The sequence below is a fragment of the Scomber japonicus genome, chromosome 11, assembly GCF_027409825.1.
Source record: "Scomber japonicus isolate fScoJap1 chromosome 11, fScoJap1.pri, whole genome shotgun sequence".
Lineage (NCBI taxonomy): Eukaryota > Metazoa > Chordata > Actinopteri > Scombriformes > Scombridae > Scomber > Scomber japonicus.
In genome coordinates, this window is record NC_070588.1 from 16,560,236 (window position 1) to 16,588,013 (window position 27,778).

The 27,778-nt window shown below is 38.6% G+C and overlaps 1 protein-coding gene across 1 annotated transcript; it reads left to right on the top strand.

Moving 5' to 3' along the window:
- On the top strand, positions 1 to 26,477 carry stk39 (serine threonine kinase 39). Its single transcript, XM_053328348.1, has 18 exons — positions 1 to 124; positions 1,729 to 1,841; positions 2,077 to 2,185; positions 3,919 to 4,057; positions 4,454 to 4,509; positions 6,860 to 6,969; positions 7,145 to 7,246; positions 7,660 to 7,793; positions 7,938 to 7,986; positions 8,745 to 8,810; positions 12,070 to 12,192; positions 12,970 to 12,999; positions 13,368 to 13,424; positions 14,184 to 14,245; positions 19,954 to 20,006; positions 20,228 to 20,296; positions 20,663 to 20,727; positions 26,327 to 26,477. Exons 1-18 carry the CDS (start codon positions 19 to 21, stop codon positions 26,399 to 26,401), a joined length of 1,518 nt encoding a protein of 505 aa, XP_053184323.1. The 5' UTR covers positions 1 to 18; the 3' UTR covers positions 26,402 to 26,477.
- The last annotated feature ends 1,301 nt before the right edge of the window (positions 26,478 to 27,778 follow it).

The window sequence follows — 27,778 nt, forward strand, 5'->3', positions numbered from 1 at the left end:
CGCAGCATCATCATCATCATGGCGGATCAAGGCGAATCTCCGGCTCCTGTCCACCACCCGCAACCAGCACTGACAACCAGCTGGCCAATTACCAGGGAGTCGTACGAGCTGCAGGAGGTCATTGGTTAGTACCCGCAGATGTTATGGAGGCTGTGTATTAGCATGGAAACACACGCCGCGGTGGTTTTATCAGCTGTTAATGACGACGAAGGCCTACCGGCTTTTTCATGTGCAGTCGCCTCCTGCGATGCTTTGCAATGCGGATGTTAACTGGGCACTTTCACAGACTACCACTTTACAAGCAGATGTGTCTGTGTGACTCTGACGAGGCCGAATCGGTTGTAATACTGGTTACTGTCCATGGCTGAAAATGTCACAGTCCCTAAGTGCGTGTCTAGTTACTATCAGACAGCAGATAGATGGATCACACACCAGCGGTGCCAGTTCATATGGCACACGTGTGTCCAGTTCATAAAATCACAGATGAGGCTGCGTGAACACCATGATGTGTCATTTAACTTGTGTTGTCTGTGATCAGTGATCAGATTCTTTATCTACTGTCGTCTAAAAATACTCAATTACAAGTAAGAGTCCTGAATGGAAAATGTTACTTATGAACTACTAGAACTACTATTATTATTAGGCTATTATTATTAGGCTATTATTATTATTATTATTATTATTATTATTATTATTATTATAACGTGTATTAGCAAAATGTGCTTACAGTAGTTAAACTACTTGTTTGCAGAGTGTTATATTATTGTAGTATAGTATTCTGTTTGTTTCTATCACTAATACATTCATATGGGAGCATTGTAATGTTGTAGTTTACACATTCGGAGCCAGTTTTAAATATTTTACATGTTATTTTATATAAGCTTACATGTTATATAGCACCTTTTATGTTTACACATTTTTTAAAAGAAAGTAAAATAGCAAAAATATAAACAACAGGACATTATTTTATTCTTCATCTGAAAAGTAACTAAAGCTGTCAGATACATGTAGTGGAGAAAGTACAATATTTCCCTCCAAGATGTAGTGGAGTGGAAGTATGAACTAGCATCCATTGAAATACTCAAGTAAAGTACAACTACTAGTACACATGTTACTGCTTCATACAGTTATGATAATGGTTTTCTGATAATAAATATAGTAATAATGGCAACTGTAAAGACATTTTTATTTCTAACATCAGGAGGTTGCCTGAATAGTTTTGGCAAATGTGTTTACCCTGTAGATGAGTTGACAAGTCATATTACTGATAAGAAACAGCCTCACAGCTGGCTGCTGTTACTGTGATGAGGTAGTGAAACCCCTCATCACAGCCCCTCTGTTCGCATAATCAACTGGTCACCAGCCAGATCTCACTTGTTCTGCATTTCTCCTTATCTGTCACTAACAGCAATACGTTTTGTGTCACAGCTTCTTGGCGTGAACAACTCCAGTGGGGCCTGATTTGTAATCGACCTGTTAAACACGTAAACAACAACAACAACACCTTATACTGGGGGGGTATGGGGCTGGGGGGTGGGGGTGCTGAAAGTCAACTTATGTCTGACGTTTCAGCTAGCACAAAAAAGACACATAAAAAGAGGAACACTAAGCAAGACAGATACCACTGACCCGCAGACCGATACTGTATTTAGGACTTCTCCTTCTGATGTTTGTGATGACTTTGCCCTCATTTAATTTTTCATTGCTCTGTCGTGGCTGTGATTCCAGGCAGCGGGGCTACAGCTGTGGTGCAGGCTGCCCTCTGTACCCCCAGACAAGAGCGCGTTGCTATAAAGAGAATCAACCTGGAAAAATGCCAAACCAGCATGGACGAGCTATTGGTGAGTACAGTAAATACATTGTAATTTTCATAGCCTGTGTCCACGTGGTTGTGTTGTCTCTCTTTCTAATGCCTTACTACTGCTCTCCCTCTGATCCATATTGTTCTAGTTTTCAGGTTGAGGTGTATGTAAAAGCCTGTTGTTGTCAGGGCTTCTTATATGTCACTACAGACATACTCTAGTCAAATGTCCTATACTGAATGTGAAATATCTCATCGGTCTTCTCTCATAACAGAAAGAAATTCAAGCAATGAGCCAGTGCAGCCATCCCAACGTTGTCACCTATTACACCTCCTTTGTTGTGAAGGATGAGCTGTGGTTAGTCATGAAGCTTTTGAGTGGAGGTAAGTTTCACCTGTAAAGCTACATGGAACCCAATCCCATCTCTGGCTTAATAATAAATGAATGCTTAGTGAATGTGATGATGCTACACTGTAAATTTTTACTGTTAGTGCTTTGATGTATCCATGCTATTATTCACTATTGCATTAGTTGTTTCTGATGAAAAAATAATGTAGTCGTACAGAATATACTCATCATGTATTGATTTGTCTACTATCACATTTAGTTGGTAAAAGAGACCTTTGGCATGAAATTATTCAGAATTCAAATGTTTCTGTGTTGAAAAAATAGTCAAGCATAGACAACACTTCCCACATAGCCCACATATATCCTAGAAGATAACAGATCTAAGTCCTTAAAAAAGCACCACATTTTAGGCAGTTATATGGAAGCTGTAGTTGCATGCTATGGTAAATATAGAGCTGAAATGATTTTGACAATGATTCATCAATTTTGGGTAATTTTTTAAGAAAAAGTCCAAGCTCTTTGATTCCAGCTTCTTAAATAAAAAAAACAACAACTTTGGTTCTTTTATGATAGTAAACTAAATTTCTTTGGGTTGACTGTTAGTTTGGACAAAATATGGCATTTGAGGATGTAATCTTAATGAACTATTATTATTAAATGAATAATGAAAATAATTGTTAGTTGCATACTTGCATCTGGTCTGGCAATGCTCCTTTACACATACTTCCTACTCTCACTTGTGATTTAATTGTAACAGTGATACTACAGTGTTACTTACCATAATGTACCACCTATTATGTTGTACTATTTAAAGGACAAATAGCAAGTAAAAGACATGGAAGTCATTTGTATCTGATCATAGTGTACTGACTCATAAAACACAGAACCAAAAAGCACAAATTCAGAGGCAGAGTCCAGTATCTTTAATCAATTTTTTTTTAAAACAGGCAGGAGTCCAAAAAAGCAGGCAGGCAGCCAGTTAACAGACAACCAAGGGGAACAGGCAAAAATATTCTAACCAGTTATCGGACAAGTTATCAGGCATCACACAGGCAGAATAAAACTGAGAGAGAGTTGCTGGAAAGCTAGTGTAGGCATTAGAAGACGATATTCTGGGCAGGTATATGAATCAATGACTGATAAGGATAATGAGATCCAGGTTTGGAGATGGGTGGGCAAGCTCAGGTAAGGGATTAAGGTGATTGCAGGGTGAGTGGGGTTGGCAGAATGACAGGAGATTTATGCTGCGTTCCAAAAACATATTCAACTTTTTACTTTTTGTGCATACCGCAGCTACCATTACAAAGTATGTACTGTTGAATGCAGTAGGTATGCAATTGGGACATACTACTTAATCTGTCATTGCAATGTCAATGCTCTGTTATTGGTCTGTGCTGTCATGGTGGCTCAGTCAATGTGAAGTATCTTCTCTTAGGTCAGGATAGGAGAAAAACATGTGACCGGATATAGTTGGACATCCTAGAACTTTTGGTATACTGTCTTTGACATACTATGTACAGTATGTCAAAGGCAGTATGTCAGGTGGGACATACTAAATCCTTTTCTGGCATAATAAATGTATGGTAGTATGGGTATTGGAACACAATTAGATATCAGGCAAAAAGCATAAAACTAGACTCTATAAAAGGTGTGTCACATGTTAATACTGACCACATAATGATTCTGTTCAACACTGCAGCTTGTTTTGTTGGTCAATACTATGTATAAAATGATCATCTTAATTTAGTTTTTCTTTGCTGTTGTTTAGGCTCCATGCTGGATATAATTAAGCACACAAACAAAGAAGAGGACAAAAATCGAGCTCTAGATGAGCCTATAATTGCTACCATATTAAATGAAGTCCTAGAGGGCCTTGACTACCTGCACAGGAACGGACAGATTCACCGGTAACACATTCTAATTTGTACATTTTTTCCTAAAATGTTCTACTGTCATTACAGTTTCATTACTTTATTAAAAGAATTAGGAAATGTGCTTGTGTTGTTTTGATTGAAATGTCACTACATTGTAAGATGCTCTGGAGAAGAGTTTACAACACAAATATACTGTAAATTTAAACCAGTTTATATTTATTGACCCGCTGCCTGCTACAATGCAGTTGTTTGTGTGTCTGTAAACATCCTATAAATTTCAAGGTCACTGAGAACCAGGCTTAACACTTTATCAGCCCCTTGGGCAGAGATCCAGATAGTGGTAGGATGTAGGACTCGTTTGTGCGAATGGAAGAATCGATGCTGCTCCACATGACTTTGTTGTTTGTTTCTGTGTTTTGTTGACCTCAGGGATGTGAAGGCTGGGAACATACTACTGGGAGAAGATGGATCTGTTCAGATTGCAGGTGTGTTGAACATGGTATTAATATTCTTTTCTGTTACACTCGCATAAGTGCCTGTATGTATCCTGAGATGACTGAATACACAGAGGGCCTGATTTACTAAGATCCTAAATAAAGGGTACTAAATTGCGTGCACATTTCGGGGACCTACACAAAGGCTTGAATAGATCCAATGACATTATGTTAAAGGACTGAGTCTGCTTATAGAAGAACTCTTGAAGTCATGGAAACAAGTAGTCGATTGTAAGGCAAATTATTCCAGTCTGATGGTACTTTAAATTTAAAAGCACATCTGTTGATGAAGGAAAAGCACAGGTGTAAATGAAAAAAAGAATGATGGCTAAATTTGTTTTAGCTGGTTCAAAATCAGAAGAATCAGAAACAGGTTTCTTTCAAGTAGATTTTCCCATACAAGGAATACGCTTTGATCTCATGATACACAACAGCAACAATAAACATAGTGTGAGGACAAAAACAGGCAAATACAAGAAACATAGCTGACAAATTAATTATTAGAAGATATGAAAAAGTGTTATAAGGCTAAGTTCAATATGTCTGATTTTAAAAATAATAGAGCTGTGCAGTTTTGTGCAGGAATGTGCAATGTGCAGAATGTGCAGAAGTCCACAGTATGAAGTATAAACATATGTGCAATATACAGAATATGTGCAAAATCTGCGTGAATATAATGCATGAGTCAGGTGTGAACACATGCGTTTAATGTATTTGTGGCGTCAGTGGGGGTCGGGATAGCAGTCCTGAACGTTGTAGAAGTGGTGGGTTACAGTTGGGAAGAAACTGTTCTTGTTCCATGAGGTTTTGTTCCTGATGGACTGCAGCCTCCTGCTGGGCGGGAGTGGTTCGAAGAGTTTGTGTCCATGGTGGGAGGAGACTGGCACAATCTTTCCTGCCTACATCCAGGCTCTAGAGGTGTGTAGGTTCTTGAGGGATGGCTTGTTGCAGATGATCACCCTCTCAGCAGAGTTAATTACACGCTGCAGTCTGCGCTTGTCCTTGTCAGTGGCAGCAGTGTGCCAGATGGTGATGGAGGAGGTGAGGATGGACTCAATGATGGTGGTGTAGAAGTACTCCATCATTGACTTTGGCAAGTTGAACTTCATCAGCTACCACAGGAAGTATGTCCACTGCTGAGCCTTCTTGGTGAGGCTGCTGATGTTCTGCTCCCACTTGAGGTCCTGGCTGATGGTGGCTCCCAGGAAGTGGAAGGACTCCAGAGTGTTGACCGAGGAGTCACACAGGTGGCAGATGGGGCTGCATTCCCTCAAAAATCCACAAACATCTCTGTCTTTAGAGCATTGAACTTCAAGTTGTTTTGTCTGTACCAAGGCAGCAAGTGGTCAATCTCCCATCAGAGATGAGCCCAATGAGTGTGGTGTTGTCTACAAACGTTAGGAGCCTTACGGACTAATGAGTGGAGGGAGAAAAATAGAGGGGAAAGGATTCAACCCTGAGGAGAATCGGTGCTGTTGGTTTAGGAGAAACGTGTTTCCCCAGCTTCACGTGCTGCTTCCTGTCAGACAGGAAGTCTGCAGGTGGAGTCAGGCACGTGCAGGCTCACAGGGTCACTTGAATAGAACAAAACCATTGTTAATGCTATTAGGGACACCCCTGCTTTTCCTAGTAGTATAGAGGTAGACTAGTAGATATATTTTGTATATAATATACTCTACAGATTGGAAAACCCCTGGACGAAAATTTGTGATTTGTGATATTGGGCTTTATAAATTAAAATGACTTGAGATGAAGACCTTTCTTTGTTTGACTAAAATGTATGGAATACTTTAGGTTTTGTGTCTACTCTGTGACTATTTACTACTTTTGAACGCAGCATTTAGACCAGCAGTAATCAATGACCAGCTTATCATAGAAGCAGATACACTTTACTCACATCAGAAGAGGTCAATAGCAACCAGCATCAAATTCAAATGCTGAGCTAACAAGCTGAATATAGCAGATCAGAATTTCTTTGCTGACTGTTGTACATTATTTACTATCCATTCTTCAGTTCTTCAGTTCAGCTTTTCAGTTTTGAATTTTCTATCCAAATGCACTTTAATGCGCAATGCTTCTAACTTTTCGCTCTCTTTTTTTCTCTTTGTGATTTGATTTTTTGTAATTTTTTAAGATATTTTTTAAAATATATATCTTTATCCTGTCTGTTGTTGCACTACTGTAGGCTAGGAAGAACACATTTTCTGTGTATGCAAGCACACAAGAAAACTACAATACTCTTGAATGTTATTTTGTTTGCTCAGAAAAAATCACCTGCAATCATATGCATTTTCTTTATTAAGAATGAATAATGTATTGCTTATTTATCCTTTTTTTTCAGATTTTGGAGTTAGCGCATTCTTAGCCACAGGGGGAGATATGACTAGAAACAAAGTACGAAAGACCTTTGTTGGCACACCATGCTGGATGGCACCAGAGGTGATGGAACAGGTGGGTCCAACAATCCATAAAAAATAAGTTGTTGGTGACATTGCAACCTCGTTATAGTCCACTTGGGGCCAGTGCTAATACATTGCTTAATGTAATACTATCATTTGTTAATTTGATATACCTTCTGTCATGTTAATTACTAACACCACAGATTATTATAATTCTTCATCCACAGGTACGAGGCTATGATTTCAAAGCAGACATATGGAGTTTTGGAATTACAGCCATAGAATTAGCAACAGGGTCTGCACCCTACCACCGCTACCCTCCTATGAAGGTCAGTGCTCCTAATGTGTCATTGGGTGTAATGTAATCAGTGTGGCATGCTAATCACATTTATTCCTATAGCTTTCACTGGTACTGGCAAATAAAAGATGATAGCAATGTCCACAGACTCTTGGCTTACTCTAATACTTACTCCTTAACCCGCTTTCTTCTGTGAAGTTTCATCATTAGCAGAAAAAAAATGTTGAGAGAACAAATTCTAAATCGCTGCTTTTACTGCAATTGGGAACCCAAACAAGTATTCAAGAGTCAGCCTTTTATCTGAAGTTACCCATTGCTTTTACTTTACATAAGATTTTCTCTGCAAACGGTTTCCTGCTTTGAATTTCTTTTCTTCATACAATATTTGTGTTGCTGATGAAATATGTGGGCGGTTTTTGACCATTTTTTCTTGTATTTTTTTAGGTCTTAATGCTCACGCTACAAAATGATCCACCCACTCTAGAGACAGGCGTAGAAGACAAGGAGATGCTTAAGAAATATGGCAAATCGTTTAGGAAGCTAATAACTATGTGCCTTCAGAAGGATCCTACCAAAAGGTTCGCTCCACATTCCATATATCAACCCAATATCTCAGTGAAGAGTGCTGATGCAGTTTGTGATCGATAAAAAGGACCTTAACATTCAGAGCGTGAAGTGTTGTGATGCATTTTTTAACAATTGTTCTTTTTTTTAATCTCTAGGCCTACAGCCGCAGAGCTTTTGAAGTGTAAATTCTTCCAAAAGGCCAAGGTATTTGTTTCATCTCAAATATTTGACTTGACAGCTTTCTTTGGTTTTGTTATTCATTTTACGCTCCTTGCCAACTCCTACCCATATTTCAGCCCTTTGTGTTAATGTTTGGGTAAACTAAGACATAGTTCGTAATGGTTATGTCATTGGAGACATCAAACAGCCTACAGTATTAAAGTCTACACTGACAGTGAAGTCTTAATATACTATTGCAGAAATAACATGACAATAGAAAATGGAAAATGTTTGACTCTTACCATAATTAAATTCCTTTGTCTTGTGCTTGTTAATTTAATCTGAAGTACATTATGGAGGAAAGCTGTTTAAAAAGTAGAACCCGTCGGTCAGTTATTTAAAGTGTAATACATTGACTGTGACCTCCTGGACATTACATTGTTAAATGCATATTGTTTCTACTAATTCAATGAAATGATGATTTACTGGGATGTACTGAAGGTGCAGGAAAAGCAGTTAAAATGTTGTTAGGAGTGTCTGAAATGCAAAATAAAGTAAATATTTAGGCACAGTTGCTATACAATTATAAAACTTTTAAAAAAGATAACCCAGAGAACACTCCAATCTATGTTCTAGCCTATGTGCTCCCACCAACCCAGCCAATTTCTAAATGCTACTTAAAAAACAAACCCTCATTGAGATTTTTGTAAATCATTGTCATGTTTTGATTAATTTCATCTATTACTTAATTAAGTTTATATATTAATGGTACTTTGATTTGTGTTTTGTGCTTTCTCTTACAGAACAGAGAATATCTGATTGAAAAGCTTTTGTGTCGTGCCCCAAAAATTTCCCAGAGAGCAAAGAAGGTGAGTTTACATAAGCTTTAGTTCAGTTACTGGCTTAACATGAACAAATTATGTGTGAGTATGAGGACTGACTGAAGTCTGTCCACCATTTACAGTCAACACAAGCTACGCACTCTGACATTCTTCAGCGCCTCAAACACTGTATGTACAAACTGTTCTGTAGATTATGTCAAAATATGGGCCACTGCAGCATAAGAGTCAAACGGTATAGATGTGCTGACACCTTGTGTCAGTTCCCCATCACTGCGGCTTTCTTTAAGTGGCACAACTTAGGCAAATAGGTCTGAATTAATTGTTAACAATAGGTAACAAAAGCACATTATTGTTCAGATTGCTTACTCAGTTGCCCCACTGTTCGCTGTTTAATGAGAGGAAGTGCAGTTTTCAGGCACAGCTGATATTGGCTTCACATTACACTCTGCCTGGATGGCCAGGACAGAAATTGGAACAGAGGACCACTGCTGGGAGGCAGAGTGGCCGAGTGGAGGGGTGGAAATTCACTGGTCCGGAGCAAATGGAGGGCATGAGTGGCTAGCAGGGCTGTTCCTGTGTATGACGTTAACATTACGCACAGACAGCTCAGGGTGTCAATAAAGAGGGAAGCAACTACTAATACTACTGTGTAGTGGAAATGGCATGATATTGGTGAGGTTTGTTGATGGTCATGAATGGATTTCCATTACTGCATACTGTCAATACAGTATATTATAGATAGCACTTTTCCAGTTTTGACTGTAGTTTAGGTCAACTCTGAATCATATTATACAATACTGTATCTAAATGAGGGTATTCAGGACATGCTTGGCAAAGCCTTTCCCAAATGATTCATATTAAAGCAAATTATGGTACATATTGAAAGTACTTTTACAGATTGAAACAATGTTGTGGAAATGCAAAATTAAGTCCTGTTAATAATGTAAAATAGTCAGCACACATTACAATTAGCTCAAAGACAGCAGTAGATTAGTTTATGTGGCCAGGTAATGTCTGATTTGAAAACTCTGCGGTGGATGAGATGTGTTTCATAAAGCCACTGTCCTTGTTATTTTGCGTTGATTTGACCTGCAGTGTCATCTACATAACACTACACTCAGCAAATATTACCCACAGCTTGTAGAGACGAGCAATAGCCTACTGCAGGAACATTATCATCTTAGGATGCCGTGACCTCTTTATATCAAGCTCACAGTGGCTCTGATCTTGTACAGTTACTCCCAAATCTCTTAGTTTAACTCTGCTCTCTATAACAGTCAGTATGCATTTCTCAACCTCCTTAGACTGCAAACGATTCCCTTTGCCCTCTTTTTAACTCTGTTCCTTGGCGTTATTGCTCTGTTTCTGTATTTTTGTGTGATATAAAGTAGTCATGGTAAACACACACAGTTCTACTCTCAGGAAAACAAATAGACTTTGACTTCACCTTTAAATTCCTCAGGTGAATGAGTAGGAGATGGCAGATCCTCTAGTCAGCTGTCAACAGTACAGTAATTTCAAAATGAATACTTTATCTAATGAAAGGAGGGAGAAACACAGGGATGATTGAAAAAGCGAGGGGAAATGAGGGAGAGAGGAAATTACCAGTCTTATGCACCTGACAAACAAGGGTATAGATCAGTTTCATTTGACTTTTGTTATATTTGAAATAGATTATATGGGAAGTATCAACTGTAGGTACACATGAGGTGAATAACCAGCAGAGGGCACCCTGACACCCACGATACAACTTCCAGCTGGAGAAATTGGAGGCTTTATTGTTTAACGATTAGACATGAGTAGCTTGCAACAAAGGTGTTATGCTGGCCTCATTGATTTGTCACAAAATGAAAAGTGAGGGAAAATGGAAAAGGATTGTTATTGAGTTCAAATGTATGGTCCGGTACACACATAATGATAGAAAACTGATTGAGTTCTTCATGAATGCTTTCTGAAGCCTGATTTTAAAATATTGGGCATTTTACCCCAGTGTGCAGTAGTTTAATCCCCTGTAAATCCTGGTATTAGTTGTTACCAAATTCAGATGTTACAACGTTTCTGTTCATAGTCAGATCTTCATACATCTGCAGTAGGGTTTTTTGTCCTGTTTGATGTGTGTGAATGTCAGTCCGGTGATCATGAATAGCCACTGAGTGGATTGATCTGTGTCTGTTTTGCTCAAGGACCCTGAGCAGAACTGGGGGAGCCTTGGTTCTATGTCAGGTTTGGAAAATAAACCCGACATCACCGGAGGGGTAGTGCTTCTTTAACTTTGACCTTGCCTAGAGCTGGGGAATTTATACGACCCCAGTGTTAGCGGCTTACTTTCTGTTTTGTGTGCTGTCTTTTCTGTAACACTGTGGTGCTCTCATAACTTCCCTCACAATGCTAGACTAGTCATCTGTTGCTCGCCACTAAACTGTAGAAATGCAAAGAATTACAGGCTTTATCAGTGACTCTGCCATACTTACATGCTTTGATGTGTTATGTTATATATCAGTTGCATTTCTGTTACCACTGATATTTAACCAAGTTGAAGTCAGAATGGATATCCATCTTATGTCGCTTCTCCACATGATTTTCTTCTGTATACACTGTGCTGTATCCAATCTCTCCTTACTAAACAGAGACAATAAATCTATAAGCAGTCATAACATTTCTGCTAGAGTACTGAGCAGTTCTGAAGTTAGTGTAATGTTTATTGTCAGTGTGGTCACATTCATAACAGTAACTTCTGAAAACGAGCCAGTAGCAAATATTGTAAATTGCAAAATTTGTGGCGCGTGGATCCTGGTGGTCCATTCATGATTTTTAATGTAAATGTGTATGTGTGTAAAATCTAAAATATGCAAATTATTTTATTAGAATTATCATGATTAGATTAAAAAAATATATATTTTAAGCAAGTCTCTAACTCCTCTTGCCCCCTTGAAAAGAATAGATCTCTGATCACTTCCATTCTCTTTCAGCAATTGGCTGGCCTGATTAGTTTTTATTTCAGACATATTCAACATGCTCAATTATTATTATTATCATTAATGTGGCTTTGTACATTTACTTTTCATGTCATAAATGTGCAGCTGGGGATGTCAGTAATTTATCTCACAGAGGGGGTTCCTTAAGCCATGTCAGCTCATCACAATACTCCAAATAACTCATGCAAAAGCCATGTAAAAAAAAAAATCATATGGACAGAGCACAATGTATGTGCAAACGTGTGCAATGGAAACACTACGAATGGTGTCATTAACAGTTAGTGTGTTGGCTGTGTGTTGTCGTGGTCCAGGTGAGGAGAGTCCCAGGCTCCAGCGGCCACCTGCACAAGACAGAGGATGGGGACTGGGAGTGGAGCGACGATGAGTTGGACGAGGGCAGTGAAGAAGGAAAGGCAGCAGTGAATCAGGGCAGGGTAGGTGAGACACCACTTATGCCAGCCCCAGCAATGTGTATTTTTTTCATGTGCACTCACAGGATACTCATCTTGAATTGCATATTATGGTACAGTAATGACAAAGTAATAACAATTAATTTTAAAAATGAGCCTGTTATACTTCAGATAATTTTTTGAGATTCATTTTTAATCATTATTGTAACAAAATTACAAGATATGTGTTGGTCATTATTGTTGCATGTCATGTCTAACCTGTAGATCACGCTGTTACGTATGTAACTTCCCCTTTGTCTTAGACCCTGTGCATTCCTATCCTCCCTGATCAGTTAGGGGTTTTATTTGGATAGCAGATGGCTTATCTCAGAGAGAGCCTGTCATGAGGTCGCTATAATGAGCTGGAAGATAGCTGCCAGGATTTCAGGCAGAAGGAAAGATGACAGCTATGATCAAAGCGCCCTTTGATAGAGATACCCAGCTTTAATGTATGATGCATTAAATAATATGCTATCAAAAGTAATGATTTAAGAAATAAGTTGTCGCTGGTAGTATTTATACAAGGTTGGTTTCCAGTTTCCTTTCATCGATCTCAGGCTTGTTAGTTTTTAGCAGTTGTACGGCTCTTTTTTCTCAGAACAGTAAAAAATTGGTTTTGAGTGACAGGTGGATGGACATCATAGACTTCTGGAAAGACAGGCATGAAGTATATTAATGAGTGAACATCACACGTTTGTTGCTCTTAGAGAAACTTCATGAATATGAAATATAAAACTATTTGTTTTTGATTTTTGCTTCCAGTCACGAAGGGTCAAAGATGAGGCCAAAGATGTAAGTTAGCTCTTCCTCTTGTACACATGTTAACATGCAAGTACATTTTTTCTAGATGTCAAAAAGTTTAGCATTAACCTCTCTGGTGCTGTATAATTTGGTAAATGGGTATCTATGTAAATGTAATTAATTGGCTGACTTGGGAAGATTTTTGTGTATGTTTATTTCACAGTCCTTCAGTTTTATGCTGTTTAATCAAACCAGCCAAGCACCTGCTTGAAACTGTCTGACAAAACCCAGCATATTGATCCTTCTTCCTTGTTTTGACTTGACTTCTCTGTTTTCTTTATGAGATTATTTCTGATTTGATATTTACCGAGGATGTAATAGCATTTGCGCAATTATGCCTCTCATTTTGTTTCTCCCAGAACGAGGAGAATGCCAACTATGTCCCTATTGAAGGGTTGTCTATTCAGCATCCCCAGGTGAGGGATTCAGCAGCAGCACTAATTTGTCATGATTCAATGACCTTGATGACACACTGATTGTCTGTGTGTGCTTGTGTGCATACTTAACATGTGTGTGAGTCTGTCTGTACATGTGTGTGTGTGTGTGTGTGTGTGTGTGTGTGTATGTATTGTGTGCACACATGGATGTTGGTCTCCTGGAGGGATGTTCTCAGCAGTAATAACTCAGAGTAAATGGTTGTCTGCCTGACAGTGCCAGCTCAGTGCCTGGGTGTATCTCATCTAAAGACTCAGAGCCATTGTAACCCATTTTCTAAGGCTATTGTCATTTTGAAAATGAGCCAAATCAGTTTGAGGTGTAGTCTTGTGCTCCTGTCAGGAATGACCTATGACAGCTACTCAGCAGTCATCTTAGTCATAATAGCCATTTTCTGCTGCACAAAGAGCACATTTATAATATGGTATTGATAATGTCAGTAGATACGTAGACAACACACTGTACGTATTGCTCCTTTTCTTTTCCCTTAAAACGTTCCCTGCATTTACAATAAATGGAAGACATACACACACACACACACACACATACTCATCTACACGCAACACTGCATTTGTGGTTCATTTCTTGGGACTATTATGTTCATCTTACATCTTACATTTACGAGCTCTCCTCGCTCTGCAGTACATGCTTCTTTCTCTTTTTCACAGTTTCTTGTCTGATTTCTAAGTCTATTAGAGTATAATGTAAACTGCCTCATCATCAGACATTTTCTCATGCAGGTTGAACCATTTGAGGATACGCCCTACATTCAAGGTGCTGTGAACATGGTACTACGGCTAAGGTGAGACAGATGATTCTTCTTCAGATCACTCTCTACATCATTTGCTGAAGGCCATACTTTTTTTTTCTTTTTTCCTGGAGCCACTTATTGCAACACAAGCGGAAAAGCAAAACGAGAAATGCAGTGCAGCTTTACACATGACTAATTACGTTACTGGAATGATCATCACCTCACTTTGTCCTAAACATGCAGGCTACGAATAGACATAATGATCTTTGCCTGCTGTGAAGTGAATCTGGCATCACTATAGATCCCTTCATCTGAGTTTGTCTCACTGGTCGTGTTATGGGGAGCAGAGTGTTACACCCCATTGGCTCTCTGGCTGTGCTCCACAATTTGCTTTCCTCCTGTAGACTGGTTGCACTCATTACACCCGAGTTCCTTGCTCCACAAGTTCAGACGTTTTAATAATGAAGTGGACATTTATTGAGATTCAGCCTCAGAATGATCAACGTTAGGACTTCCTGTCAGAAAACAACAACATTTAACTGGATATGTAATTAGGGAATGCAAAGTAGACGTTATCGTTCACATTATTTCTCCTTGTTTCTCAATATGCAGCAACAGAGAGAGAAATGCATGTTTGGACAGTCAAAAGTCTGCTTTGGCTCCCTGATGGGCCTTATGGTTGCCGAGCAGACTTGTGGTTGAACAGACATCTGAAGGTCCCTCCCTTGGCTCCCAGCATACCACAGAAAGCATTTTTATTCTTTGCTTACTAATAAGACCCTAGTCGGGATGCAACAGGAGATGGCTCACTGTTTGGTGGCTTTTTTTATTGTAACCAGGTGATAGAAACAAACCGGCAGTGCTGTGATGGTTCATAATTTGTCTGTAGATTTGAGTTGTTTAATCTGTGGATTTTATGGTTCAAACTGGTTTCATCTGTCAGTCAGTGGTACTATTCCAACATGAACTTCAATTACAGCTCCCATTAAATTAAAAAATACTGTTACCCCAGAAACATCAGAAAGAATTTATAAAAGCAGAGTCACATGAATTAATGTCCAGAGAAATTCTGTCTTCAGTATGATCGCAGTATTAGGCTGTCAGGAAGCCTGTCTGTGTTTGTCACAAACTGCGGCTGCTACAGTATTCAGTATTAGAGATGGAGGCGTGTGACGGGTGTCTTCTTGAATGCAAGTCCACAAGCATGGTGGCATTTTTTTAATCTCAGAAACATAAGGCTTTGTAATACTCTTATGTGCCTGGGTGGATTACCAAGACCGTTCACTATACACTGTTATTTGACACGATCAAGCTCTTTGTGTACAATTTATACTTCAAATTCTATCAGCAAAATCTCCAGCTCAGCTGCAGATTGCTGACCATCTTAGGACTTAATGACCTTATTTGAATGAAGGTTTAAATGAGGGAAGAGGTTTATGTTATGATCTAAGGAGTTTTTTTTTATGATTGAGGAAATGTTTCTGTAAGATAAAGAGAAAAAAGCCTTTAGAAATTATTGAGTAGGATTTGGCTGCTATGTTTTAAAGTGAATCAGCACAGAAGGTATTATAAGATGAGTGACTGTTCACATTTTGAATTTTTCTTTGGCTGTTTTCCCATGTTTGGGAGGAAAACACAATATATTTATGGCCTTCACAGATATTATAAGGTTTCATAAGAGGCAGTGTATTTAATTAGAGTGAATAAGTGGAGGATTTGTCTGATATATTAAGGTAAAGCAGATGGTAAAACTTGTTAAAAGTACTCAAAGCAGTTATGAGTCAACTTTGTTGGTCTTCAGTGAGTAACTCTCCACTGAGTTAAAGCTAAATGCAAGCTAGTTGAAATAAACAAAATGATGATGTAAAAGAAAACTGAAGAAAGACACTGTTATTATATTAAACGCAGATCTTACAGTAGTCTGGTATAATATTATAGTAACCTACTTGTATGTTGGGAAAAACACAACAATACAACCTACAGGTGTCTTACAGGTTGTGAAAAAAGTAATATAAAGAAGATTATAGTCCTTGACAATTTGTACAAGATTTAAAAATAGAGAATTCATGAAAATAGCTGCATTTGAGAGAGCAGAATAAACAGTTAATTGGTCCCCTCTCCTAGCTAATAAGGGAGTTACAGCTGATTAGCATGTGTTTACAGTAACATGATCCCCTCAGTAGACGAGGCTGGGGAACAGCAGCAGCCTGATTGGATTTTTGTCAACATTTTGCTTGGAGCTCATTCAGCTTTTCCTTGTTTTTCTTTTTTTCACAAATGCACTGATGTCTCCTGTGAACAACATTGTCAGCAGTTTGAAGGGGAAGTTAAGACTTGCATAATATGCTTGCTCTTGTTGCAATGTCATTGAAGCTTAAATAGCCCAAACAGCACTGATGGAAAAAATGATTTTACTGAGCAGTTTAGTCCAGAGGTGACATTTCCGTGTGTTTTCCAAAGCCTCTGGTTCATAAAGGGTAACTAGAAGCTAACAAATGTCAAGGCAGCCCCTGAAATGTCCTTTTGATGACTTTCAGAAAAATATTTATATATTGCCTGTGAAATTGCCTGCACTTTTATGAAGTTTATGAAATAATTAGGTAACATTTATTTTTCTTGTCCATGATTTCCTAATATACTTAAAATAATTTACATGGGACTTTCCTTAAAGTATTTAGTACTACTTATGGGAAAAATGGAGAGAAAGAAAAGCTCATTTTAAACCAGAGTAAATATTAATTTAACAGATATTTATTATTGGAAACTTCATTCTCTACATGTTGACATTTTTAGATGTTCAGCTGACCTGCTGTGCTGGGTTACACAAGTAATAAGTTACAATGAATTAATTAGAAGTCTTCCCACTGTACACTATCTCAGGTTCCCTATAGTGAATTCATTTCCAAGAAACTGTGGAAATTACTATGAAAATATTGACTGACAATAGGGGAAAAAGAGTTAAGAGTCAGAGTATATTGCAACTCTATTAACATTTTTACACAGTAACCTTTTTTTGTAAATGCTCTTGATTTTTGTTTTCTGTGTGAAGTCTGGACCTCACCTTATACAAGGACTTTCTTATTTGGCTTATTTCAGTTAATTCTTCGCCAACCTGTCAGTGTGTTTACAAGAAACAAAACAAACACAAGTCTCAACCAAGTCTCATCCATGTCGTCTCAACACAGCAGGGCATATGTTTGTCTGGCATCATAATGTGTTGAATTTTGTATGAACTATCTGCATTTTCCCACCTCAGTCTTACTGTCAGTAACTTCTGTTACAGCCAACAACGTGGGCTGTAATGTGTTGCACTGACAAACATTACCCAGTGTTTTGACAGACTGCAGTAAAAAATGTTCCTCCAGTTTTCATCATGTTTTCCAGTGAAAGGGTTATTAAAGCCTCTACCAAAAATCACAAACCTGTCTTTACCTGTGGAAAAGCACTGTGTCCACCTAACACTTATGTTATACCTTTTTTTTTCATTTAACCTATGTATCATAAACCTGCCTGTCCAGTGAGATTACACAGTCATCTTGCACACGCAAGTTAATTCACGCTGTGTCAAAGGGTGTCAGTGTGTGAAGTGCTAATTTCACTGCTGCTGAACTGTGGGAACATGAAATCTTCAGAATGGTATTTAAAAAGGTACCATAATCCCAAATGGTTCTGACGTCGTCTGACAGAAACCTTTTTTAAACACCCACTGTGGTTTATCTACAGAAGTGACAGATTTTAGGCACATTTTATTGGGACAGGCTATGATCCTCTGACATACATGTTGCCTCAACAGCTCTGGCAATGTGCGCACTCTGCTTCTACAGCAGGGAATAGAGATGTTTTATATATCCATCTGCTCCACTGGAGTTTGTACCCTGTTTTTTCCAACAGTGGGTATCTAAAATTTAAAAAACAAGTCAAGTTGACTCAGCTAAGAGATAATAAATCTTACTCTCACTATTTTGCATAGTCTTGCTCCTAACAAACTCATAGCAGCTGTCTTTGCTTGTGTATGTTTGTTGACTTATGGCTCTAATCTCATCTGAGATGAGGGTTGTGGGCTAGCCGTGTGATTTATTTAACCAGACTACAAACCAAATTAATCTTCTCTCACCACATTTCTTTTGGGAAGCGCTGACAGGTTGTGCTTTTATCAGCAACCAGCTACTCCCAGTTTACACACACATTTTAAAGAGAGGCTTCTAATGTAAGTGATGCAAATTAATGCAAGTTAATGCTGCAAAGGGGCTGAAGGGCACATTTCATGAATGCAATTACATTTAGTGGATATACAGGCACCTGTTTGTTTTTCATATTTTACCCCAGTGTTTAGTTGAAGATACGTACCACCTCAAAGTTTTGGTCACATTACAGCACTGTTTGTAACATAATGTGTTTAATAGAATCACGTTTAGTCGTGTTTAGTTTTCAGACTTTTTATAGGAACATGCACAAATAATATGATTCCACTGTTTCCCTCTTTTATAACTCAACATTTAAATATTTGCAGCAGATATGAGGTAAGCAAAAGAAGCAGCGAGACCAGCCTGTCCTCACAAGAAAAATGACAGTATTGGTCTAAAATTTGGGCTGGCAAAAACAACTTATAGTTACATTTATGCTATTTAGAGGCTGAGGTTTTAGACCTATACTGTTGTTTAATTATGAGGATTGGTTGGGCTAGACGGTTGTTGCCATCATACTAGTCTGTATGTAGAAATCTAGCCGAGACATGTCCTCTGTTTCTTCTCTCTAGTTCTCTATAGTTATATTTTTTTTACATTGGCAATGTGCTTTCATGATAAACTTTAAAACATTTTACTTGTTTGTTTTTCTTTTTCATGGCAGCTAATTCAGCTAATCATTGTGTCAGTTGGTGTAAAGGGTATTTATATTTAGCTGGCTTAATTATCTTAATGCCCTTTGTGTTAAAGCTGCTCCAATCAGTATTTTTATATTAATAGCTCAAACGACTGTGTGTTATATGCAAGGGGTTGCTGGTAGCAACAAACACACAGATATTTAACACCTGACTCTGCAGTTTCTCTCAGCTCTGCATTGCATTCTAGTATCTTTCAGCTTATTGTTTTGTTACTTTTGACTTTTTTGCATGATTTTCAGTATACACTTTTAAAACCCACTGCATGCTGCACCAAGCAGCACACATAGACAAAGTTAGTAACTATCTGGTGAACAATGTAGGAGTATTTAGAAGCCAAAGAGCCAGATATTCCCCTTAGGAATTGCTGGAGAACAAAACAACAAGGCTAGAAGGAATAAATATTGGACATTTTTCTGGCAAACACATATCCAAACTAATTCCAATGCTGCTTTTTGTCTTCTTGATGGGTAAATAAGCCACACTAAATTAACACATTCACCATATTGACTTTAAAAGGTGATGTCAGTGTTGATGAAAGCTTGTATCTGCCCCAGAGTAAAAAAAAAAAAAAAAAAATCAATGAATGCACACAATCTCATTCATTTTCATCCACGTTTGATAAGGTCACTGATGTTGTCCTACAGTGTCGACTTGTCAGCTGTGCTGCTTCACCAGTTCATCAATTTTCCTCAATCACAGAAGGCATTTTCATGTCTACACACAACCCTAGTCCCCTGCTTGTTTCCTAATGTTTTGCAGCCCTGAACTGAGTTAATTTTATGCTCTGTTTAAGTATCATAGTAGTGTACTGTGAACAGTGAACAAGAACATTCAAATCTGACTTCTGCTTTTGCAAACACCTTGTTTCTACTTATAGGAACTCTAGAAAGGAGCTGAATGACATCCGGTTTGAATTCACTCCTGGGCGAGGTAAGAACTGAGCCTAAATGATTTGAATGTGCTATTCACCTTTGTAATAACATCTTGACATGCCTAATAGTCTGCCAATCTTTTGCCTAATAGGTAATGACAGTGTTTGTGAATAGAAGTGCTTTTGACAGTATCTCATTCCATATTTAACACAATTACCTGCCTGTTAGTAGACTGTGTTGTACCACAGCCCAATATTTGTCATGTTATTCTCTCTCAAGACACTGCTGATGGCGTTTCCCAGGAATTGTTCTCAGCCGGTCTGGTCAATGGACACGATGTAGTTATAGGTAATGTTACACCTTTTTATTCTGTTAAATTGCATTTTTAGATAATCTATTTATCTAAGCCCATTTCACATTTCAAGGGAAAATGAGGCCCCTACTAGAAAGGTTATTACAAGAAATCATTTTCCACAGACCTTGACATGACTAAATTGAATAGAAATTGCTTTTATTAATTACACACACACATATATATATATATATATATTTTTTTTTTTTCCTTATGTAAAATTATACAAGTGCATTAGTGGAGTCTAAAATGTCACTAGTATGGGAACTCATAACAGAAAATAACCACCTTTTATCCTGTTCTGTTCTCCTTTTTCTGCAACTGAACTCACATTACATTGTCTTGCGGCTTCTGTATTACAGTTGCTGCTAACCTTCAGAAGATTGTAGATGACCCAACTACCTACAAAGTATTGACATTTAAGTTGGTGAGTTTCTAGATGATTGATGGTTGACGCTCTCCTGTGTCCTTCCTGACAATGTCCTGCTGTAAATAGCGTGTTGATGAAAGGTTTAGTGGAGATTCTGAGAGCTGAAGGTATTAGAAAAGCTACAAACAAACGCAGTAGCTTAAGCATGAACCAACATCTGCTACTGAAGGTTTTTCAATTGATCACATATGTTTGTTGCCATTTTGCACAAGTTACATACAGTAGATTGTACACATATACTGACCTTGTACTCTATGTGGCACTAAACTATAGAGAACATGTTGCAACTGTATTTAATGTAAACATTGTTTATGTGCATTATAAATAGACAGGTCACATAGAGTTGGTGTACATGAGAGCTAGACTGATGAATCTGTCGCCTGCAGATTTTATAGAATTGATATTAGTATATATGTTGGCCAATAAGCATCTTATGTTCAAGATGCTGTAGAAGTAGTGTCTCAGTTGTATAGTTTGTTTGAAAGGACTGACAAATTTAGTTTTCAACTCTATTAATGCCCATGGCTTTGGAATGAGTTATATCCTACGGTGGCCGAGACCCGCCATAGCTGCAAATAAAAGTAACGCTGCAAACAAAAAGACACACCGCAGCAAACAAAAAAAACGCTGCAAATAAAAACAAACGCCGGTGCAAATAAAAGAAACACCGCAGCAAAAAAAACAAAAAAACAAAACAAACAAAAAAACACCGCAGCATATAATAAAAAAAACCCGATGCAAATAAAAAAAGCCACAACGTGGATTACCGGGGACTGTTTTTGCCGAAACACCGGAAGAAGAAACAACAACAACAGGACTACGAATTGGAAAACGAACTAGAAAGTAAGTGAAAATGGTAGTGTTTAATGTCGCTACATGTACTTTTTAATGTGTTATTTGGTCAGGCGATGTAGCCCCAGGTTTGAAGTTGAACTGGAGAATGCCGGTGTATTGTTAGCTTCGGCTGCAGACACTTAAAACACGCTGTTCCACCTACGGGACGGGTCGGAGGTTGGGAGGTAGCCACAAGTCCTTCTGAATGTTTTAAACACCAACCCTTAAACATATTCATTCATGCCGTACATTGTTAGAAAGCATAGGTTGCCCTGATTCATTCAAGACCACTCACGAATTATATTGGTTGCTCACAGCCGTAATAGTATTAGCGATTGGCTCGGCTAGCCACTCAGCTAAAGTAAAAACAGCTATAATCTCTACATACCTTCAAAGTCTTCCCTTTATCCACAACGATCATCTTATGACTCAGGACTTTCTGTACAGCTCGCCAAGTATCCATTCTTGTGAAATACTTTCCTCAATATGTCCATGTATTTAGTCCAACACGTAACGTAATAACACAAATAACAAACCAAATACGGTCCCTTTTACGTCTTTTCCTGACCTGCACCTACAAGCAACAACAACAACGACAGTAATAAGCTGCCGGAACTATGTAGCCGTCAGTTGTTTCCACTCTCGTTAGTGGTCTCCCCGTGTTAGCCGAAGCTAACAATACAACAAGTTCGTTTTCCAATTCGTAGTCCTGTTGTTGTTGTTGTTTCTTCTTCCGGTGTTTCGGCAAAAACAGTCCCCGGTAATCCACTTCCGTTGTGGCTTTTTTTATTTGCATCGTTTTTTTTATTATATGCTGCGGTGTTTTGTTTTTTTTTGCTGCGGTGTTTCTTTTATTTGCAGGGTCGTTTGTTTTTATTTGCAGCGTTTTTTTTGTTTGCTGCGGTGTGTCTTTTTATTTGCAGCGTTTCTTTTATATGCAGCAGGGTTTCTTTTTATTTGCAGCAGCGTTTGTTTTTGTTTGCAGCGTTACTTTTATTTGCAGCTATGGCGGGTCTCGGCCACCGTATATATCATCCCTAAAGTAGCTCCCCTTGATGAAGCAAACTATTTATTTTACTGTCTGCTCAGCCTTCCAGTACCTTATCTCACCTCAATCTCAAATCTTCAGAAAACAACTTTACGTTATCCTCATCAAAGATTTATGTTTCTTTTATGTGTTTATGTAAAAAAAAGATGATTGGCCCTCATATCAGATTTTTAAACCCGCAAATATTGATAGAGCTGTCAGCCTCAAAAATCTAGTTTTGTTTGGACTATAGTATATATCATCAATTTGAACTTGTCCAGTCATAAACAAGCTCTAGCTTGATGGTTAGAGCTTTAACATGAGTAACAACAAGATCCCATTACAATTCTTTTAACATTCAATTCAGTCAGTAAAAAACACTCGCGTCATAGATTAAACCATTTATTGCAACAAATGGCAATACAGTTTTAACTGGCGTTGAAAGGCTCCATTCTAAGATGCTCCCTGTAACAGGGAGCACAATGCAAAACCTCCTTGGAGTGGGCCGAAAGCAAGACATGAAATGCAGATTGACCCTAGAGCCATGATGGGACCCTGAACCAGAAAGGTGGAGGCTGGGGTGGTGGAGGCAAGCTTTGCCAGCAGCAGTGTGAGCAATGGTGAAGCTAGATTAGTGTAGGTGGGAGTCATATTTAAAGGGACCGCCTTGTGGTGAGAATGGCTGTGATTGATGTGTGCTGATCAGTGGCTCAATCAGTGGCTGTAAGCTGATTACAGCTGACTTCCGTGTCCTGCATGAACTACTGTAATACCATGCTTCATTATCTGAATGCCAAGTTTGAGTCCGATCCAGTGTTCTTTTTATTTTCATCTATTTTGTCCTGTGTGTGTAACACAGCTGTGAGTATTTAATACAGTGAGTATTTAGCCTATAGTAATTCTACAATAAAATATGTTTCCAAGCTGAACACCTCTGCAACAGGATAATATACTTTGCATCACAGCTTTCCTGGCTTTCTGCATTTTGTGAGGTGTTCTACAATCTTTTGCGTAATATTTGTGGAGAGCAGTGTTAGAATTTGAACAGCCCCTCTTCATCTGGAGTATGAACATAATACTGGAGGTCAAATGCAATTTTCAGCCAACTGTTTCATTCTTCTCCTTTTTTCTCTGCTGGCTTCACTTGATGATACACAGTGCTCTTTATTTGTTTGTGTGCTCCACGGTTCACCTGCGGGTCAGTCACTCAATCTGAGTGTAGTAATGAATACATTGAGTCTGTATGTGAGCCACGCACGCTTGTTATTTAATCTCTTTTATCTGGTCACAACAGAAGAGAGGGCGGGAGAAGCCTAATTGCATGTCGTAAATGTCTGTCTTTAAGTCATGAGTCCACTTTGTGTTACGGAGATCACATTTATGAAAAAGTAAATAGTGAAACCAAGAATGTCAGTCCCTCTGGATTTGACAAAAATATGTAAATTATGTTTTATTGACCTTTCTGTCGTTGTGCGTAAACAACATCTGTGCTTTAGGTCACAGTACTTTACAGAGTGACCTTTCTGCCATGTTTGCCTCATCAGCAGCTAGTGAGCATTGCTGGTGGACCAGTCTCTGGAGAGAGTGGGGGCATTGCTGGGCATGCCATGTAGATATATGCCCCCATTTGCATATGTTAACTCTGCTCCACTGCATGCAGAGTAAAATCCTCTCTCTTACTCAACTCCCCCTTTCTAACCCAAGAGTTACGAGTGCATGTCAGAAACCCAGGGAGTGAGAGTAATTACCATCGCCAGCAATTCATATCATTTCGGCAGACAGTTTATGGTGTAGGTGGCACTAACCCAGCTTTATGACTGAACTAAACAAGAGGTCACTGCAGACTCTGTTACTCCCATTTTCGTAACAGTCCCTCTATGTTGATCAGGCAACTAAAGAACGTTCAGACTGCCTGAGACTTCCCTATCAGGTGTAAATTGCAGGAGGCTAGCAGGTGTTAGGTCAACTATGCAGACTCTGAAGCTGAATGAACCCCCTGAGTAGCATCTGAGCAGCATTAAAATTGAGGTGAGATAAGGTGCTGGATGGCTGAGCTGACAATAAAATTAATATTTCGCTTTATCAAAGGGAACTGCTCAGTTTAGAGAGGATACATTAGCAAATGTTTACAGACACCCAGACAACGTAGGTAGACCATTATACTTATATGTGATTGTTTAACATCTAATTCAAAGCTACGGGCATTCATTCTCCAGGGAAGGGTTTCCACAAGATTTTGCTTTGATTCAGCCACAGGAGCATTAGGGAGGTTTGATGTGCAGTTATAAGGCCTCATTTGCAGTCAGCTTTTCAATTCCCAAAGGTGCAAACCCATCAAGGTCTTCCAAATCAAAGTCGGAAAACCATTTCTTTACTGACCTCGCATTGTCCATGGGGACATTGTTATGTTGAAACAATGCCTTTCCCAGTCTGTTGCCACTAAGTTGGAAGCACACTATTATGTGAATATCATTATATGCAATTGCACTTTTGCAATTTGCATTTCCCTTAACTGGAAAAATGGCATCTATGGCATGTAAGATACTGCATATGTGGTATATACGGTGTAGTATAAATGATTTAAATGTGTGATTCACTGTGTCCATGTTACAAAGGAATCAAGGCAGGTTTGTTTTTCACATTGAATCTAACTGCATAATAGCGATGTTCTGATTTGATATCCTGCGGCAGCACCGGTGCCAAAATCTCTTACTCACTGTCAAAACAAAATTTTACAATCTTAAAAATGTTAAAAATGTATTTCATTTATTTGACAGAGGTGATACTCATTAGTCAACAGAAAAAAATAACTGTAACTGGGCCAGAGTTAGCCTAAAGGGCTAATTTTCATCTGTCGTTCCTGGCCAACCTAAAATTAGCACAAAGCGACATCTTTCACGGTACACAACATAATAAACATGCAAAGACTAAACAGAGTATACATCATCAATAAATGTCACAACACAGTGTTGTCAACAGCAATACATACTAAGTAAGTTAAGAGATCAGTGGAAAGGATGGATGAAAACAGACGAAACAAACAACAGGTAGGCAGCAGAGAAAGGCAGCTCGTCTTCTAATGTTCATGTGTTTACGAGTCACAGCTTCAACCAACCAGTGGCAGTGACAGAAGTGTGAACAACTACTCTAATGTGCACTGGTAGTAAATGTCATTCATTTACATAATAGACAGTGACATTCTTATGGTGACAGTGAGTCCTTTTAGAACAATATCCTGAATATTTTCACATGTAAATGTAATATCATGTGTGAATGTCTCCATGTTACACAGAGAATAATCTCAAAAGTAAAACTTTAGTGATTTACTTTATCAGATTAGTTAACGGTATGAAGCACTGCCCTGTGTTCAGGGATCAGTCTACACCTTCTACAAACTGCTCATTCATGTGATCATCATTTAATTCTCTATGCAGGGTAAAACACCTGAATCTGAACCAAACTGAACTCTGAGTGTCACATTTTTGTTAGCAGTGATATATCATTTCTCCTACTCTTATTTGTCAGTTATTTAAATACTAAAACAAATTGTTTTTTTGAAAATAAGCCTCATTTCCCCAAATAATAAGCTCACTAATTTGCAGTATTTGGTTAATCCAGTGTATTACTGCACAGCTGTTCTACAGATTTTCTGCGGATTAGTTTTTGGTGATGCAGATGAACGTCAGGATGTAACCAAGTTCCATTGACAATTTCGATGTCTTCTTTCTCGTGCAGGCCTCCAGCTGTGATGACACGGAGATCCCGGACGAGGTGAAGCTGATTGGCTTCGCGCAGCTGAGTGTTAGCTGATGATCTCTTCATGCCTGAAGCAGGTGAGACAGTTCAGGGCAGACAGACTGAGGAACACACCACCACTTCCTGCAACATCATCCCCAACACCCTCCCTGAAAACTCACTCCCCACCCCCCACCCCTTACCCCTCCCTCACTCCTTTTCACCTTCCCTGAGGCCAAGCTCTGCCACCGCCCCGCCTCCACCTCCTTAGCGCCGACTCCCCTGCTCACTGTCACCCCGACCTTTAACCTTAACAACATTCCACCGCCCAGCGCACAGACCGGGATCAGGATTAAGCCCAGGAAATCTAAAGATGTACTCAGGTGGTGAAAGAAGGTGATTATGATGTAGCTTTGAATGTTTTATTTATTTTTTTTCTTAATTTTTGTTTTACATCACATTACCTCTGTGTTCAGCAAAGCTCTCATTATTTATTTAAACAAAGAAAGTATTTTTACTTTTTTTTCTCACGTCATTTTGTTGCCACAGTGAAAACAAAATTTGCTTTGACTCGCATCTCACTCATGTGTGATGTTTCCCTGAGGACTGTGTCAGAATGTAAGATTTAGTTAATTTATTGGAAAAGCACATTTTCATAACAACATAATGAATGTCTAAAAAGAATGAATTGTATTTCTGTGTCAAGATCTGTTTCACATTGACAAGAAGGGAACCATTTTGCTTGAGTGTGCAGAAAAAAATGAGACCTGGATGCTACTGTGTATAATTTGCTGCTCAACAGTGTTAATGCTTCAAAATGCTAGAGGTGCCTTGTTCATTTTTTCTGTGCCTAAGAAAGTCATCAGTGAGTGAGATTCATATAAAGAGCAAAGCCTGCTGATCACCATTTCACAAATGTATAACTCCAGCAATCACACAATTCAAGTGAAGCATCTTAATAACATGATGAGAAGCTACAATGCACTTTTGGGCTGAGTGTACGCACCCGACAAGCAGATGCTTAGCCCTCGGAGACAAGTTAACGTGTGTGCTTTTGTCATCAGACAAATAAAATATAACAGAACATTTAGTCATGTAATCTGCTCTGGCTGATGTGTTTTCACATGCCGGGCTACTAGACAAAATCACAACAGTTTAATTTTCTTGCTCTGTCCTGCTGCACTACAAAACTTTTTGCTCCCAAATATATATAGTAGTCACTAAAATGTACTGTATGACAATGCACCTGAAGATGAAACCAAAAGGCAACTATTGAAAGGGCGACGAGCCATTTGTTTGTCCAAAAAAGTCCAGTAGCTCTAAATTATTTTTAAGTATTGAGGTGGTAAATATTAACTTACTGAACTAATTACTAAATTATTTTATGAAGTAATTTGTTTTCTATGTACAGTATGTGTACCATTTCAGCATATTACCCCTGTTCCCTCTCTG

Bases quoted from the DNA above. Each gene is read 5' to 3' on its own strand.
- stk39 (XM_053328348.1), top strand. From the start codon at position 19: ATGGCGGATCAAGGCGAATCTCCGGCTCCTGTCCACCACCCGCAACCA. The intron at 6,970-7,144 runs GTGGGTCCAACA...CTTCATCCACAG, and splicing joins CACCAGAGGTGATGGAACAG to GTACGAGGCTATGATTTCAA. The intron at 20,297-20,662 runs GTAATGTTACAC...TCTGTATTACAG, and splicing joins TGGACACGATGTAGTTATAG to TTGCTGCTAACCTTCAGAAG.